Source organism: Macrotis lagotis, chromosome 1 (genome assembly GCF_037893015.1).
Source record: "Macrotis lagotis isolate mMagLag1 chromosome 1, bilby.v1.9.chrom.fasta, whole genome shotgun sequence".
Classification (NCBI taxonomy): Eukaryota; Metazoa; Chordata; class Mammalia; order Peramelemorphia; family Peramelidae; genus Macrotis; species Macrotis lagotis.
Window position 1 is genome coordinate 278,944,081 of NC_133658.1, and position 18,469 is coordinate 278,962,549.

General features: G+C 37.3%; 1 protein-coding gene across 1 annotated transcript; it reads left to right on the forward strand.

The window, feature by feature from the left end:
• The first annotated feature begins 953 nt into the window (after positions 1-953).
• LOC141491863 (ficolin-1-like) lies at positions 954-17,881 on the forward strand. Its single transcript, XM_074192635.1, has 11 exons — positions 954-1,029; positions 5,887-6,000; positions 7,469-7,479; positions 7,738-7,753; positions 8,871-8,924; positions 9,894-9,929; positions 12,963-12,995; positions 13,304-13,431; positions 14,090-14,219; positions 15,077-15,211; positions 17,220-17,881. The coding sequence occupies exons 1-11, from the start codon at positions 954-956 to the stop codon at positions 17,465-17,467; spliced, it is 981 nt and encodes a 326-aa protein (XP_074048736.1). The 3' UTR covers positions 17,468-17,881.
• The last annotated feature ends 588 nt before the right edge of the window (positions 17,882-18,469 follow it).

The window sequence follows — 18,469 nt, forward strand, 5'->3', positions numbered from 1 at the left end:
ACTGACAGTGGAAATACCAGAGGAGTGAAGGTGAATATTTCAAAGATGTTATGAAAGTAAAATTAACTAGTCTTGGCAACATTTTGGATATAGAGATTTGGAAACACTGAGGAGTTATGGAAGTTATGGAAGATATCTAAGTTTCACACCTGGTTAAAGATAGGAAAAAAACTGGAACGAATTTGTTTTTCTCTTGACTAATGAGAGAGAAAAAATGGTATTAGAATGCCAATCTTTGAGATTCATAGAATCTAAGTTGAAATGCATCATAGAGGTCATCTAGTCCAACCTCCTCATTATACATTTGAAAAATCTGGTGCCTAGAGAGATTAAGTGTAGTGAGCATCTTTATATCAAATCTATATCTTTCTATCTATATCTCATCTCTATTTCTATCTCTAACTCAACTATATCTCTTTTAAATAAACCCAGGTTCTATGATTCCAAATCTGTCCCTCTTTCTGTTGTGTAATGATGCTTCTCCTACCTGCCTGGAAGATACTGGAGAAACCATATTTGGAAGCCCATCTGTGACTACTGAGACTAATATTTAGAGCTCTTTAAGATGATACAGTTAAACTCCATCATTTTCAGATAAGAATCCTGAGGACCAGAGATGTCCAGTCATGTAAGTTGTCAGTGACAATGCTGATATTTAAGTTTACTCTTGACTTCAGAGACAATTCTTTTATCACCTCAACTCACTGAGAGGCCCTGAGAGAGTATTCCAGAATCCACTCTGTCAGGAAAGTGAGGTCAGTTAGACAGGAAGCTAAGGGGGGGATCTAATTTGGGGGACATATAATTTTTGATCAATTGATAAGCAATGTTGGTGCCACAGGAAGCGGAGAAACAAGAAGCTGGGATTAGGGTTGGATTTCTCTTCCCTATAAGAGTCTGGGATCTGCTCCTGAGGCAAATACGAGAAGGGGCAAGATTCCTACAGAGCTACCATGGGGAAAGCTATCCAAATACTCATGTTTCTGTGTGCTAAGACCCTGACTGTTCAGGCTGTGGAAACATGTCCAGGTGAGTAACACCCCCCCCCCCCCAGATAATTTTGAGCATCTGATATTTTTAGGTTTATCAACTGCAACCTCCCTCTATACATTTTGCTTTCAAAGGAGGGGTACTAACATTTGAACTATCCATTTTCTTCTTTCTTTAAAAATAAAAAAAATAGGGTTTTTTTTGCATAAACATTATTTTGTTGCTGTTTTGATTCTATGTGATCCTCATTTCTGAATACCTCTTTCCACTTTCTCTACTCATTGAGTCATTCTTTGCTGTTGTTGTTCAGTCATATCTGACTCTTTGTGACTCCATTTTGGGTTTTGTTGGCAAAAATATTGGAAAGGTTTGCCATTTCCTTCTCCAGCTCATTTTTCAAATGAGGAAATTGAGACAAACAGGGTTAAGTGACTTGCCCATAATCTCAGAGCTAGTAAGTGTCTGAGACAGATTTGAACTCAGGTCTTCTTGACTTCAGGTCAGTACTCTAGCTACTGTGTCAATATTTTTTAGAATGATCTTTATTTCTAAATACATTTCTTCACTTTCTCTACTCATAGAGTCATTCTTTGTAACTATGATTAAAAAATAAAAAGGGAAAGATAAGATAACTTGGCAAAAACCAATCAACACTCCAATCATATCTGATAGTATTTATAGAATTTCACATCAGTTTTAATAATTAAGTATTTGTTAATCATTTGCTATGTGCCACTAAGGATAGAAATACAAATAATACAAAGATGGGAGGAAGGTTCATTTTTCTCAATTTGACTTAGTCTCTTCTGATTCCCCTTGTCTGTTGCCTGGGGGATTATGAATAAGTTTATTCTTGATATCTTTCTAAATGAAAGCCAATTTCCCTGTTTCTCACAACTCATTCATACTCCAGCGTTCAGTCCTAAGGCTTCTTCTATTCTCTCTTCATTCTCTTGGTGACCTCATCAACTCCATGATTTTAGCTATCATTTCTAATCATGTTACACATAGATATATAGATCCAACCCCAATATTTTTCCTGAGCTTCAATTCCCCCTCACCAACTATGTATTAGACAGACACTTTAAAGTTGATGTCCCATAGACATCTTAGGCTCAACGTGTACAAAACAGAACATTATCTTTCCCTTCAAATGACCTGTTTTTTCAGACTTCTCTATTTAGTTTCAAGGTACCAGCCACTATTCTTCCAATCTCTCAGGTTTTTAAGCTTACCATTATTTTCTTCTCTCATTTCCCCCCATTTGACATATCAAACCAGATGCTATCTTGACATTTTTTAAACTAACCACTTCCTTATACTCATAAAATCATGACCTAAGCTAATCCTTCCTTATTTTATTTTATGTTTGTTTGTTTGTTTTTTTTTTTGCTGGCATCTCTCCCCATTCCATGAAGCTGACAAAGTGATTTTCCTTAAGTCTGACTATGTTACTCCCCATTTGATAAACTCTAGTGGTTCCTTGTTTTCTCTCAGATAAAATATAGACTCCCTTCCTTCCTTCCTTCCTTCCTTCCTTCCTTCCTTCCTTCCTTCCTTCCTTCCTTCCTTCCTTCCTTCCTTCCTTCCTTCCTTCCTTCCTTCTTCCTTTCCTTGCAAAAACCTTTTATAACCTGGCCTAAACCTATCTTTCTAAGTTTACTTTTTCTTACTTCTTTTTATGTACTTTCTAGTCCAGCCAAATTGATCTTTTTGCCATTTTTCATACTCACAGCACTCCAGACTCTGTTTTTGCACATTTACGTCTCCCTTCTGCCTGATTGATAGCTTCTCCTTCATGATAGTTCTAACACCATCTTTTCTATGAAGACCTTTCTGATCCTTTCAACTGTTAATGTCTTTCTTCCCTAAATGCTTTGTATTTATTTTGCATTTATTCTACATGTATGGGTGTTGTTTCTCTTAAAAGAATGCAAACTCCTTGAGTTTAGGGATTACTTCATTTTGGGGTATTGAGATTCCCCCAGCACCTAGCACAGCCCATGTTATCTTGTAGGCACTTAATAAATGTTTATTGATTGCAAGATTCCAGTTCTATTCTATCATTCCATAATAAGATGAAACTGAATTGCAGAGATCAACAGAATGATATGGTAACCAAAGGTAACATGGTCCCAGGATTGAGTCAAAAATGATCTAGCCTCTAGAAATAAGGAGGCAATGATATCACACTGTGTGGTCTGAGCAAGGCAGAACCCATCTGTTTGGTTCTGGGTGACACATTATAAAGGACTTGGATAAGCAATCAGGCTGGTGAAATCTTTGAATTCATATTACTTGAGGATCAGCAGAAGGAAATGAAGATAATTAGCTTAGAGAAGACTGGTAGGAAATGATAATTGTCTTCAAGATTTGAAGAGTATGAAGGATTTTGAAGTGATTTTCCTAAAGCACAGGTCTAACCATGTCACCCATTCTACTCGTGAAACTTTAGTGTCTCCCTTTCACCTCAGGATCAAATACAAAATCTCCATTTGGCGTTCATAGCTTGACCTCTTCTCATTTTTCCACTCTTATACCTTGCATTCTTCCCCTTCAACCCAGTGACACTTTTACCTAGTAGCATTGGCCTTCTTCCTATTCCCTCAAAAAGACATTTCATTTCTTGACCCTGAGCTTTTTCACTAGCTGTCTGCTGGGAAAGCTTTCCCTCTTCATTTTTGCCCCCTTGTTTTCCTGACTTTCTTCAAGTTCCAACTAAAATTCCATTTTCTATAGGAAATTCTAAGTCTAGTGCCTTCCCTATGTTGATTCTTTCTTATTTATCCATTATAGAGTTTGTTTGTACATAGTTCACATGTGGTCTCCCTCATTAGATTGTGAGCTCTTTGAGGACAGGTTCTGTCTTTTATGCTTGTTGATTGACTGTCATGTAGAAGAGGAATTATCTTTATTTTGTTCATTTCCAGAGGTTGGGACCAGAGCTACGACCAGTGGGGAAAGGAACAAAGACATGAATTTAGGTTTTTCATCAAAAAAAGGTTCCTAGCAATTAGAGCTGTCCCAAAATGGAATGGGCTTTGTGAAGAGATTCTCTTTCATTGGAGGAATTCAAGCAGAGGCAAGATGAAGCCCTGCCAGCTATGTTGCAGTAGGGATTCTAAAATTTTTTTGCATTATTATATAATTTTTATTTGGTTGACATTTCAAAATTCTGTTTACCTATCTGAAAAATGACATGGAATGTTTGAAGCAATAAAATAATTTGGATATATACATGATGTATTCTATTATCTCAGCTTACACCAAATAGAATCACAGGTAGAATATTTTATAACTGTTATATGTGAGAGATGCTGGCCTTTTGGTTCATGCATTTTTTTTGTCATCATAGGCTCTTAACTGCTTGAATTATTGCTTCCTCTCTGTACAATTATTTTTTAAAATTTTATTTATTTAAGGCAAGGGGTTAAGAGTGACTTGCCCAAGGTCACACAACTAAGCAATTATTAAGTGTCTGAGGTTGAATTTGAATTCAGGTCCTCCTGACTCCATGGCCAGTGCTTTATCCATTGCGCCACCTAGCTGCCTCTTCAATATTTCAAATAGTCCTCTCTGAATCCTCTGGGAAAAATTCTTTATTAGAGGTAGGTTAAATTATTTTCCATAATTAATTTCTTCATACTGAGGTTTTATATTTTTAGAGATTCTAATATTATAGGTATAGGTTAGATTGAACTCAGCTATTCTCCACTGTCTCAGATACTATTGGAATCTACTCCTTTTTTGCTTCACTGCAGAATTGCTACTATATTGTCTTCACTGATCTTCTTGTCTTCAATCTCCCCCCTTCAATCTATCTTAAATTTACTACCACTACATTAATCTCCCTTTTATCATGTTACCCTCTTGCTTCAACATGATTGTTATTTCCTAACCATGCTAGCTAGGCTCCTCATCTTGACATCCAAGGCTCCCCATAATTCTCTAAACTTACTTTTTTCTGATATCTCTAATACTTCCCTATGAATCTCATCCAAATCAAGCTTATTCTTGTTTGCCTTCTTTTTGATCATGCTGCTTGCTTGACTTTCTCTGACCTCTCACCTCCTCTCTACTCCTCTAGAACCTAAATTTATTCAAGGTCCCATCTGAGACTTACCTTTGACCAAATCTTAACTTTGATTCCATTGACTGTTTAAGGTTCTGAAAAGTACCACACTATTTTGCATTTAGTAGTATGTTTACCTTCATATCACAATTTTTCCATGGCAAGGCTTTTCCTCTTCTTTACTGTTCCCAGGAATTAATAGTTATGAGGAAGACAAGACTGAAAACATATATGAACAAATCAATATTTACCTAGTATGCAAAGGAAAATTGTTATTATAATAGTCAGTATTTATATATTGCTTTACAATTTACAATGCTTTTTCATTTAGTATCATTCTCATTTATCTCTACAATAATTCTATTGGATAGTGGTAGACAAATGTGGGACTATGATCAAATAATCAATTAGCCAATACTTATTAATTAAGCTTCAAACTTATGACAGGTGCTGTTCAAGTAGCTGAGAATGTCAAAACCCAAAAAAGTGACAAAAAGTCTTCATGAAGAATACATTAGGGGCAGCTAGGTGGCACAGTGGATGGAACACCAGCCCTGGAGTCAGGAGTGCCTGAGTTCAAATCCGACCTCAGACAATAATTACCTAGCTGTGTGGCCTTGGGCAAGCCACTTAACCTCATTGCCTTGCAAAAAAACAAAAATAAAAAAAAGAATACATTAAAACTTTAATAACTTTTTTCTTTTTCACTACTATTTTAATTGGTACTAAAAAATAAATTGATGGAGGTGTAGGAAAATGACTTTATATCACTGTATACCCAAGTTAAGAAATATTTACCTGAATTTATGATTCACTCTTTGCAGATGTGAAGATTGTGGGTCTTGGGGCTTCTGAAAAACTTGCTATTCTTCAAGGCTGTCCTGGACTTCCTGGAGCAATTGGTCCAAAAGGAGAAGTTGGACATGCAGGAATGATAGGTATCTTTTTAAGCACTAACTTTCTAAGCCCAACAGCTAAGAGATGTTGATAGAAATTGCGAGCGATATTTTTGTTGGTATTCCAACCCTAGAGAAGTGGATTATTTCCAGAATTCTAGATACTTACATGTATCTTATTCTAGTTGATGCAAGGAAGTTAGTAATGCAGCTTTACTTCAGTAATCAAGAGGATACAGATTAACAAATTTATCTAGTTAGGCTTCTTTTTCCTATAAGACCTAATGCAATTAAAATGACATAAAAAGTAATTAATTAATTTATATTTGAATACATAATGTGTTATAGGCAATGTGGCTTAGTGAATTGATTTTGAAGTCATAAAAACCTATGTTTAAGTTCTACTTCTAAAACATACTATCTGTGTGACCTTTTGCAAGGTCCCTTAATCTCAGTTAACTTGCAGAGAAGATGAAAATCTTCACTGATAAAAGGAATTTCCTCACCCTGGAATTTCTTATATCAATGAAACCACTGATCAAGTCCTATCCCTATGTATATATTTTATATATTATGAAAATTTATCCTTATGTGCTATGTATGCTTTATATAGTTTGAAAATTCCTCAATTATTTATTTTTTTGGGGAAATATCTTCGTTATAAATTCTCTTTTTAATTTGGAAAGCACCTTGGTCTAGTTTGATAGAATTTGCTTCCAATTTGCCCAAGCAAAGTTTTTCTCATTATCTCTCTAATACATCTTTTCTCCTTCACTGCCCACTGCCCATCCCCAGCCCCCATCCAATATACTCTTGTTCTAAACTCCCAATTCCAATATTTCTTATGGCTATCAGAAAATTTTAAAAAAAGTTATTGAGATAAGCACTGTATTTAACACAATAGCATTCCCTGTGACTGTCTTTTTTTTTTTCCCATTCAGGAAAAAGTTTCTTTGGCAACTACACTTCTAAGTTAAATTCACCTTTTGTGTACAAATTAATTTGTACTTGCTTTTGAATGACTGAAGATTATTCTTTATCCAATCTAGCAATGGCTAGCTAATTTTTCAGTGCTGGCCTGTGAAACTCTCAATCTGGCTTTCTGCCAGGAACATCTTCAAGATAACAAACTCTTTTGCTGAATATATATTTTTAAAGCACAAATGATAAAAATAGGTTTCTTTAAAAATTGCATTGTTTAGTGGTTTTCTCCCAAGAAGGAACAGAGGAGGAAAGAGGACAGGATCATGAAGGTCTTAGCAGTGAAGAGTTTTGGATTGAAAAACAGAAATTTAGGCTGGCTCAGCAGAAGGCCTTGTTCCGTATCCACATGGCACATGATATCCAGTAAATCAGAAAAGCCTTATAATTGTGCAAAGAAAATGGCAATGTGGGTGTCAGTGGGTGAAGGATGATTTCCTGGATGAACTCTCCTAATATTAAAGGGAGGAATGTGTGTTTCAGAAAGACTTTTTTTTTCACTTGTTTCTTGTTTTCTTCCTTTGTTCAGACTTAGAGAAGGTCCAGAGGACAATAGTTGAATAATCTTGACAGTCATACCTACTTTGGAAATTATAGTTTATTTTTACCTCCTTTTCTCTTTTATTTTTAATTTAATTTTTATATTAACAAACACTTATTTTTTTTCTGCCTTCTATTAACTTCCTGTTCCCCCCACATTTGAGAAAGAAAGAGCTTGCAACAAATAAATATAGGCAAGAAAAACAAATTTTTCCATTGACCATGTCCAAAAACATCTAACTTGTTCTGTAACCTGAGTTCATCACCTCAAGAGGTGAGTTACATGCTTCATCATTGGTCCTTTGGAATTGTGGTTAGTCTTAGGTCTTTTAAAATTGCTCAATATCGTTACAATTGCAAATTGTTCTTGGGTTCTATTCATGCTACTTACACCCATACAAGTCTTCCCTGGTTTTTCTGGAACCGTTTCTTTATATTGTAAGCTCTTTGATGGTACAAACTCTTATTGACTCTTTTTGTATCCTCAGTACAGTGTTTGGTGCATAGTAGATGTTTATTGATTGATTGATTTTTATAGTGTGATATTATGGTGTCCTGGACCCTTTTGACAGTCTCTTGAAGTTTATTCTTGGAATAAAGTTTTTTAAATGCATAAAATATTGTTCTTCTATTGAGAGGCACCTTCTTAGTTTCTAGTTATTTGCTATTATGAAAAGAGAAACTAAAGATATTTTTGTCCATTTGACCTTCCAGTGATCCTGAACTTAGGATTTTTATTATAGTTCCAAGGCAAAATTTTTCCCTTTCTGGCCCTGCATAGGACATGTGTTTAAGAAGGGGACCAGATTGGAGGAGGAGGAGAAGAAGGTAGCCAAGAAAAAGCTATCACACATGCTTTCCTTATGTTTGGTGGGTGAGAAAAGAGACAAGCACAAAAGCAAAACTTAAGATCAGAGGACTCCTACTCAGAGTCCCTTCCAACTGAATCAGGGAGGATTTACTCATTTTATAGATGAGGAAACTGAGGCCTAGGGAAGTTAAGTGCCTTGCAGAAGGTTATAAGGGGCAGAACCAGTATTGAGGTCCTTTACCTTCAAATTCAGGCCTTTTTCTTGAAAGGTAAATAGAATCAAAACAGAATTTGGATCTTTCAAGTTTACTTTATAGTTATATAATTGCTATTTCTTACAGGCAATACAGCCTTGGTCTGTGAATTATGAAATCCCCTTGGTGCAGATGCCTGGCTTCCCACAACCATTTGCCAGACCAGAATTCAAAGCTAGTATATCTCTAGGGGTTACTAATCACATAGGAAAGTTGGCATGGAACCTCAGGGACTGCCCCTTGCAATGTTAAAGACAATGGAGCTTAGAGAAATCAGTATTTTGGGGGAGACATGTTTTCAGCATTTGTCTTTTTGGTATTTGTAGGGGAAAGAGGCCCCCCTGGGAGCCCAGGAGAGTCAGGAACACAAGGTCCCAAAGGTAAGAGGGAGAAATAAAAGACAAATAATCTTCAGGTGAGACCTTAATGTATTTCTCTGGGACATTCTGGGAAGATGGCGGAGGAGGTCAGAAATTTCCAGGCTCTCCAGCTGTCCTCCACAGACAGAAAAATCACCATGAAGTGAATGTAGTGCAACAAAAATAAAGCACTTGTCCTTCAAAGATAACTTGAAGTGTAGATATCTGCAGTTCATGTTTCTCTTGAGCAGCAGCAGTGAGGGAGATCTCTTTAAATGTCCACTCTGGATTCTTTTTTTCTAGAGACCCAACTTATCTCTGATGGAAAAAAACATGAATTTCCTGTTTTAGTCCCAGAGATCCATATGACCAGTAGCCTCTAGAACAAAAACCCCAGGTTTTTGTCTTCACCCAGAACTCAGACTTGAAAAACTTTGCAAAACAGGAAACAAAGTTGTGCCAAACAGAACTCCATTTCTTTCCCCTCTAGCTTACTTGAGGTGTGTGATAAAATAAGGAACAAGTTTCTAAGCTAGCTAACAAACTTCCAGAAAGCAAACAATGTCTAAGTCTATGGAAATGATGACTCTGGATGACCCATCAGGGTGTGTCTCAGGTTTTCTTTTTTTTTTTTTTTAGGTTTTTGCAAGGCAAATGGGGTTAAGTGGCTTGCCCAAGGCCACACAGCTAGGGAATTATTAAGTGTCTGAGGCTGGATTTGAATTCAGGTATTCCTGACTCCAGGGTTGGCACCACCTAGCTGCCCCATCAGGTTTTCTTAGTAGTTAGGGTCAGTCTCTGCAGGTTCATAGTCAATTCTCACTATGGTTAACTCTCTCCAATCAGAAAATGACCAATGCCAAGTTATTTGCTCCATTCAGAAAATATCCGGTACCAATTATCCTATTCCTTTTTTTCAATATCCTAAATTGGACCCTTATAGGAGATTGTAATCTTGTGATCTATTTTTGAATCAGTTTCTTTTCCTAGGAGAAAAAGGAGATCCTGGGATGCCTGGAAGAATAGGTGAGGCTCTATTTCCCTGTTCTTTAGTTTATACCAGGACCAATCAGTCCTTCATCTGAAATGTATAGATAGGCATTAAGGTTAGGCCCAAAGAATTTTGAATGATAAGGATTCAAAGATGTGGTAATGCATTACTGAAGGAACTTTTAAAATGTTTCTTAATAATTATTTTCCCCCATTAAATGTAAAAACAACTTTTTTGAATGTTATCTTTTTGAATATATATAAAGATAGTTTTCAACATTCATATTTTTGAAGCTTTTGAGTTTCACATCCTTTCTTCCCTTCTCCCTATAACTGTGAGTAATCTAATATAGGTTGTGCATGTACAATCAAACATGTTCAACATCTTTCTGTAAAAGCCAAGTTGTGAAAGAAGAATCAGAACTAAGGGGGAAAAACCTTGAGAAAAAGAAAAAAAAGAAACAAATTTGAGAAAGTGAAAATTATATGCTTTGGTCTGCATTCAGACTTCCTAGTTTTTTCTCTGGATGTGGATGCTGTTTTCCTTCACAAGTATTTTAGAATTGTCCTTGATCATTGAACTGCTGAGAGGAGCTAAGTCCCTCATAGTTGATCATCACCCAATGTTGCTGGGTTTTTTAAATTAAAAAACAATCTGTATTCAGACATCATTAGCTCTTTTTCTGGGTTTGGAATTCTCAACACTATTGAGAAAAGCTAAGTCATTCATAGTTGACCCTTCTATAATATTGTTACTTTGTATATAGTGCATTTCACATTGCATCTGCTCATGTCTTTCTAAGTTTTACTGAGAGCATCCTGCTCATCATTTCTTATAGCAGAATAGCATTTTATCACAATCACATACCACAACTTGTTCAGCCATTCCCCAATTTATGGTAATCCCACAATTTCCAATTCCTAGCCATTCATTTTCATCTCTTTGGCAATAAAGACCTAATAGTGGCATTGAAACTATGCCCTTTGGGCATAGTTCCAAATTGCACTACAGAATGCATTTCACATCTCCTCCAACAATGAATTAATGTCTCATTTTATCCCTTCCAACATTTGTCATTTTCTTTTTCTTTCCTGTTAGTTAATCCAATAGATATAAAGGCAGTACATTATAACTGTTTTAATTTGCATTTCTTCAAATTTCTCTGATTAGTAGTAGGTTAGAACATGTTTTTAAAAAAATATGTCCATAGTATTGATAACTTCATTTGAAAACTGTTCATTTGTTTTGATCATTTATCAACTGGGGAATAACTCTTATTTTTTGTAAATTTAACTGAGTTTTCTATGTTTGAAAAATGAGTCCTTTATCTGAAATACTGGCTGTGAAAACTGTTTCCCAGTTTCCTGCTTTATTTCTAATCTTGGTTGTATTGGCTTTATTTGTGCAAAACCTTTTCAATTTAATGTAATCAAAATTATCCATTGTGCATTTCATAATGCTCTCTATCTCTTGGGTATAAATTCCTCTCTTCATAGATCTTACAGGTAAATGATTCTGAAGGAGCTTTTTTTTAAAATAATGGAAATGCTAAGTGTAGCCAAGCCCAGAAATGGGGGGTGTGCTCTAGATAGCACAAATTGGGGTGGATTATAATTATCCCCATTATAAAGGCAAAATGAAAATCAATAACTGTCCTCCAGGAGTTTAATATTCTCTGGGAGGGAAGTGTAATGGGAAATATAAATATATAGATATATATTAATAATACAATATATTAATATTTATAAGAATGACAAAGAGATTATTATTATTATTATTCCCATTGTATAGGTTGGAAAACTGAATACAAAAATGTTCAGTGACTTGCCCAGGGTCACACATTTAGTAAGTATCTGAATCAGGATTTGAACTCAAATCTTTCTCTCTCCAAGTCCAGCACTCTATTTATTATGGTGTAATCTGATGATTATTGAAAGCAGGAGAGAATACTAACAATTTTTCCTGATAGTGTTGATCCTGGGCATTTATTTGTGTATATAAAGAGAAACAAAAGGGACAAAACAATAATGGAATTAACTACAATGATAAAATGTTATGGTGGAAGAGACAGTTCTGAGATCATGGTGCTCTCTGTGTCTAGGAGATAAAAAGACAAGACCTAGGGAATGCCTAACTTAGCTCTATCCTCTGACCCTAGCAATATTTTTTGAGTTGGGAGAAGTCAGGAACACTTGGGAACAAAATAACTCCTATCTTTTCATGATTCCACTGGGGACTCTGCAATGGGATGGTGGTGGTGGTAGGTCATTGCTTAGTTGACAGTTATGTCCTACTCCTTGTAAGCCCATTTAGGGTTTTCTTGGCAAAGATATTGGAGTAGTTTACCATTTTCTTCTCCAGCTCATTTTACAGATGAGGAAGCTTATATATAGTAAGCGTCTGAAGTCAGATTTGAACTCGGGAAGAGGAGTGTTCTTGATTTCAGTTCTGACAACTATCCACTGCCCCACTTAGCTGCCCTGACATCTGAATTAATTAGAAATTTTACTGTACTTGATCATACTGGATCAAGATGCCAAATTGGACAGTGGAAAGAGCATTGTTTCTGGAATTAGAGGACTAGAATGCTGGGTCCCAAGTCAGAAGATCTAAGTTCAAATCCACCTTCATTTATTAGCTGGGCAAGCCATTTAATTTCTCTCTGCCTATCTTTCTTCATCTGTAAAATAGGAATAATAATAACTACCTTTTGGGTATGAGGATAAGATGAATTTTTTTTGCTAGGCAATAGGGTTAAATGACTTGTCCAAGATCACACAACTAGATAATTATTAAGTATCTGAGGCTGGATTTGTACTCAAGTTCTCCTGTCTCCAGGGTCAGTGCTTTTAAAGTGCTTTGCAAACCTTATGATACTATATAAATGCTATTTCTTATTATCTGAAATTTTGCCTCTCCTCAGGGTTCTAGCCATACTAGGTCCCCAATAATGTTTACTGCATTATATTTTGTTATAATATTGTATTTTTTGTAGTCACAACCCAAGAATGAAATGTGAATGAGAATCATGAATTCCAAGTGTTTGATTATTTTCTTCCCATATATAGGTGAGGAGTTGGAAACTCAGCTGTGCAAGACAGGTGATTGCTTCTCCTGATCCCCCCCCCCCCACTGCCTTTGCTTGACCAAGGAACCCTGGGCCAGAAGGCTGGGTCAGAGGTTCAGATGTTCCTCATTATTTCCAGAGGAGATACAGCCTAAATTTCCACAGGCCTTAGGGGACATTGAGATACTCTAACTGTTTTTTTCTACTCAAAGACATGTGAGAGCCAGTATTGCTCCCTGTACCTGCTCATTTTTCCCGTGACACCCAAAGCTGAAGTGGTGGGGCATGTGGGAGAGGTGATCTTGTCTCTTTGCTTTTCCATTTCTAACTTCATATCCCCAGGGGCAAGAAATTGTAAGGAACTGATGGGTAGAGGTAATACACTCAGTGGCTGGTATACCATCTACCTCTCTGACTGCAAGTCTCTGACTGTGCTGTGTGACATGAACACTGATGGAGGGGGCTGGACTGTGAGTATGAATCCAGCTCATGCACTGCATTTATACTGATGCCATGGAGATCTATTCCTGTTGCAATTAGCTCTCCCTGTCCCTTCCTCCCTTCTCCCAAAGTCCCTCAGGAAACATGGTTCTAAAAGATTCATCTTTGCAGTTGTGACCTCGAGTCTCAGTTCCAGTCCCACCCACATCCAAGCACTGAGGCTAGCTTATTTGTCTCAGCACTGTTGACCTGAAAGGCAAAGGCGAGGAGAGTGGAGAGAAGAGATTTTCATAGTCACTGTAAGGAGGGAACCAGGAACTACTGTGAGGCAGGACTTGGGGCTAAGTCTGACCCCACAGTGGACAGGGCCAGCTTGAACTCAGAGTTACAACCATCAACTTTAGGGAACTCAGTTGAACCATTCTCTTTTTGCATCCAAGTTATGTCTCAACCTGGTCTAACCATGCTCTGAGGAGAAGCACTTATCTATGTGAGGGTAGGGAATTGTATACTACTGGAGGTTACTTTTGGATAGGGTTCCTGGATCTTTCTCTTTGGAGACTAAGGAACATTCATTTTAGTGATCTCAGGTGCTTATATTTTTATCAGTCCTTGGGAGGAGAGGGGAAGAGGGCAGCAAGAACACTAATTTGGGGTTGGGCAGGAGGTGCTTTTATTTCTCCACAGGTTTTCCAGAGACGGGCTGATGGGTCTGTGAATTTTTTCCGGTCCTGGGCTGCTTACAAGAAGGGCTTTGGCAGTATGTTGGGAGAGTTTTGGCTGGGGAATGATAATCTTCATTTGTTGACAGTTCAGGGTGAGGTTCCAGGTGTATTCTGGGGGGGGGGGGGGGATGGGAACAGCAGTTCTGGTAGGACTGCCTAGTTTTGACTTTCTTTCTGGGTGTGGGATGGGGAGGCCTTTGGGTCTATAGGCTCCTTTCTGGTTGTCTATCCAGCAAGATAGATCAATAGGAGCCTGGAGAAGTCATAGGAGAGCTGCATTCTGGGAAACTCCTTTGTGAAGCTAAATTGTCCTGACCTTCTAGGGAACAGTTATCCCTGCTTACTTAAGTGGAGGGGCTAAGCTCAGTCAAGACAAAGATAGGCCAGGCAAGTGACTATCTAATGCAAAACATGTATGGAGACAAAAACAAGAAATATCATTTAATGCTCTTTTTAAAAAAAATCACTGTAACTATTTTTAGCTACAAAAAAAATCTGCTTTCAGGGGCCTATAGGCAGTATTCAAGTCTCCTCTTTTACAGAGAAGACTTGGATACTTCTCAGTAACACATGAGATACAATTTTCAAATCTGGTTTGAGATTCCAGAGCATCTTGTCCTAGTTCTTGGACTGAGATGTGGCAAGATATTGAGAGATATGGAAAGACCATTAGAGTTTTCACTCAATTCTAGAACCCCTTCAACTTTACTGCAACATAAGATCTGCCCTTATTTCCCATGCATTAAGCAAGGAACCCCTCAAATGTTCTAGGTCTGGTAAGGGATGATGGTCCAAAAGGAGTAGAAGAAAGTTGCTAAGGAGAGAAAGGATTCCTTTTTTGCTATGTTGTGCTTATTCCCAGTTACCTAAAGTCAATTCACCTCACTCCTACTCACCCTTGGGAAGATAAGACACAATAGATGACGTACTGTCCAAATTTCTTACTTAGATGACAGTGAACTTCGAATTGACCTCCAAGACTTCGACCACAACCACCACTTTGCCAAGTACAGGTCATTCCAAGTTGCTGGGGAGATTGAGAACTACAAACTGAGTCTGGGGGCTTTTGTGGATGGAAATGCAGGTAGGTGAAGGATTGGTCCATAGCCCTACAAGGGAGAGAAAAATAAAGGAATGATAAAGAGCTATAGAAGAGAACATATAATTTCCCTGAGGATCATTATGAAATTTTGCACATATAGGAAGAATCTGTGTTTTCCTCAGTTTAGAAACTCTTTTCACCAACAGATTGCCACCCTTATATAACATAGTAGGTTTATCCTAGGGAATTATCTGATGCCCACAGAGGTTAAATAATCTGTGAAGTATTTATCAAAGACAAGGTTTGAACTCAAGTTTTTTTGAACTTTAAGCTTATTACTCAATCACACAATTAGAATACTAATATCATTTCATTGCTTAAAGTACACAAATGTCTTATCCCAGTTCTCCTCAGCTAACAGAATCAAATCTCTTCAATTGTACAAATTAGTGCTTTTAATTTTTGGAGCAATTTTCCACTTAATGCATCATGCCTGTTGATTTGTTTCAGCAAAGTGTTGGGGGAGATTTAAACATAAACACAATTTTTACTCTTAGGGAATTACTAGTCTATTAGGGGTTTAAGGGATATTCATAAATAATTCTAGAGCAAGATTAATTTCATTAAATGTTTTTTAAACACCTACTAGGTACAAAGCACATGTTAAATAGAGGTAGTCATCAAGTCAATAAATATTTATTAAGCATTTACTATGTACAAGTATTATAGGAAACACTAGAATGACAAATATAAGCAGAAAAAAATCCCTGCTCTGAAAGAGTTTACAGTCTAATGAGGGAAGAAACACATACAAAGGAGCTGAAAAGGTGTAAACATGGAGGGGCCAAGGTGGGGGAAGCCCTGTGGAGAGTCAGTAGAGCCTGGAGAGGAATGAAGACATAGTTGTTTGAGCCTTCTCCTGAAGCAGAAGGATCTGGGAGGAATTAACCAATCAGAGGGTGGGGCCATGGAGGTGTAGTGCACTTCCAATGTGAGAAATAGAACAGGAATGGAGACTGGACCTGTGATTTCATTTATATATGGAGCTCCTGGAGGATGAAACTCTACCAATGCAGGTCAACACCTTCTCTGAAACTTCTTGTCTTAAGAGAACCACCTAGCTGGGTTAAATGACTTGTCTAGAGTGACATGTTTCAGAGGGAAGACACATACCCTGGTGATCCTCACTTAGAAATCACTTCTCTGTGTGTTAGAGACATATCAACAATTTTATCTGCACAAAATTTCTGTGGAGTTTGTTGGACATGTATTATTCCCATTTTATGGATGAGAAGATGAAAGCCTAGAGAGATCATGAAACTTGCTGTCACATGATCAGTGAATAGTAAAGCAGATGCATAACATAGGTATCATGATTCTTAGTCCAGGGGTCTTTCTTAATCACATTATGATTGCAAAATTCTGTTTCCTAATTTCATCTGGGTCTATATAACACACTGAACTCTTTAAGAAGGAGCTCATGGGGTTGGGGGGGGGGGTCTGGTGGTAGAAATGTTTATAACTCAGCACAGACATCAGAATCTCTTCCCCAAACTCCTCAGGAAGGGTTGGCGATCTATTGACTTTGTTTATCTTTGTTCCTTTATCCTTCTTCTTCCCTGGGACAAACCATTTCTAGAATTTTCCCTTTCACAATTTTGATATATCATTGACTCATATACGAAATTAAATGGGAGTTTTTGGGGGAGTTTTGTGAAAGCTCCAGATGATGTATGAAGGCTAGTAGATGACACAGAAAAAGTTTAGAAACTCAGAAATGCATAAGCTATAGTATTGTATAATAATAGCCTATAATAAAATATTTAATCCAAATTTTTCAGTAAGATGTAAATACCATATAAGAAAAAAAGAAAAAATTCAGATTTCTTCTCTGATATAAAGGACCAAAAATTTTTACTCAGATTTTCCAGATGGAGGGCCATGCCCCTAACTCCTCCACTTCCCTGACCAGTGTGAAAGGAGTAGCTGTATTGCCTGTTGCTCACTTTGGAAAATAACCTATCTGTATTTGTAACAATGCTTCCTACAGGTGACTCCCTGATGTATCACAATCACTTTGGCTTCACTACCAGAGACCGGGACAATGATGCATATGAGGGCAACTGCGCCATGACATACCAAGGGGGCTGGTGGTACAATGATTGCCACTTGTCCAACCTTAATGGTCTGTACCTGAGAGGGCCCCATGAGAGTCCAGCTGATGGAATCAATTGGAAGACAGGTCATGGGGACAACTACTCCTACAAAGTGTGCGAGATGAAGCTTCGCCCCACTTAGATTTTCTAGGTGTTCTTCCAGGGATCTGGAAAGTGGTAGGGAAGAAATAGATCCTTTGTCCCAGAAAGGAGAGATATCATCATTACCTAGCTTTTCACTCTGAATTACTATGTCCTTGATATGAATGGATGAAAAAAGACATTTGTTAAGACATTGTATGGAAAGAGATGCACTAGGAAGGACAAGGAGACTGAATTCCAATTCAGCAATTAAGTCCTGGGACTCTTGGGCCTTCTCTCATTGTCCTTCATATATTCTCATACACATCTAAGATAGGTCCTCTTTGTGTCTTGTTATCCTCATTGCATCAGTGTTGACAGGATCAAGAATGACAGGACATCAAACTCTAAGCATCAACAGACTTTCTATTAGTCAAAGCATTCTTGAAAATCTGAATCATCTGGGAAATTTTAACCTTTTAACCTTTTATTTTAATATTTAATAAAAATATAAAAGCAACTTTTTACTGAAATATAAGAAGAAAATTTATTTTTTCCCACAGAAAGAAAGCTGGTATTATTTTTTCTAAAAAGGAAAAAAAAGTGGAGTGGGAAAGGGAACTTGTAAGCTTGTATCTTTCTCCAAGTTTTACTGTGCCTTTTCTAGATTCAGGCAACCAGACTCCTTGATGAGCCAGTGTAGCTTGCCTAGGAAACTCATTCTTAGCTGAGTGGCTCATAGTTTCCTTTCATCCCTTCTTTTCCTGAATCTAGAGAGAACTTTACTGTCTTTTCAACTACCTCTGCTACCAACCCCAAAGCACACAAAGGTCTGATGACATAATGTAACTTCAGGGTTGTACTATGGGAATCAGTGGGAGAAGACATTCTATAGAGTTGCTATAGGGAGAAGAAGACCAATTGGCAGAGAAATTACAGACGGGTAACTTTGGGCTTGAAATAAAGAAGAAGTTTCTAATAATGAGGATTTTCTAGCAACGAAACTGACTACATCAGCATCATAATAATGGCTAGCATTTATAGAGTGCTCTAAAGTTTGTAA

Excerpts from the sequence above, each read along its gene's own strand:
- LOC141491863 (XM_074192635.1), top strand. The coding sequence starts at position 954 with ATGGGGAAAGCTATCCAAATACTCATGTTTCTGTGTGCTAAGACCCTG. Across the intron at positions 8,925-9,893 it reads AGGAACACAAGGTCCCAAAG|GAGAAAAAGGAGATCCTGGG; the intron begins GTAAGAGGGAGA and ends TTCTTTTCCTAG. Across the intron at positions 9,930-12,962 it reads TGGGATGCCTGGAAGAATAG|GTGAGGAGTTGGAAACTCAG; the intron begins GTGAGGCTCTAT and ends TCCCATATATAG.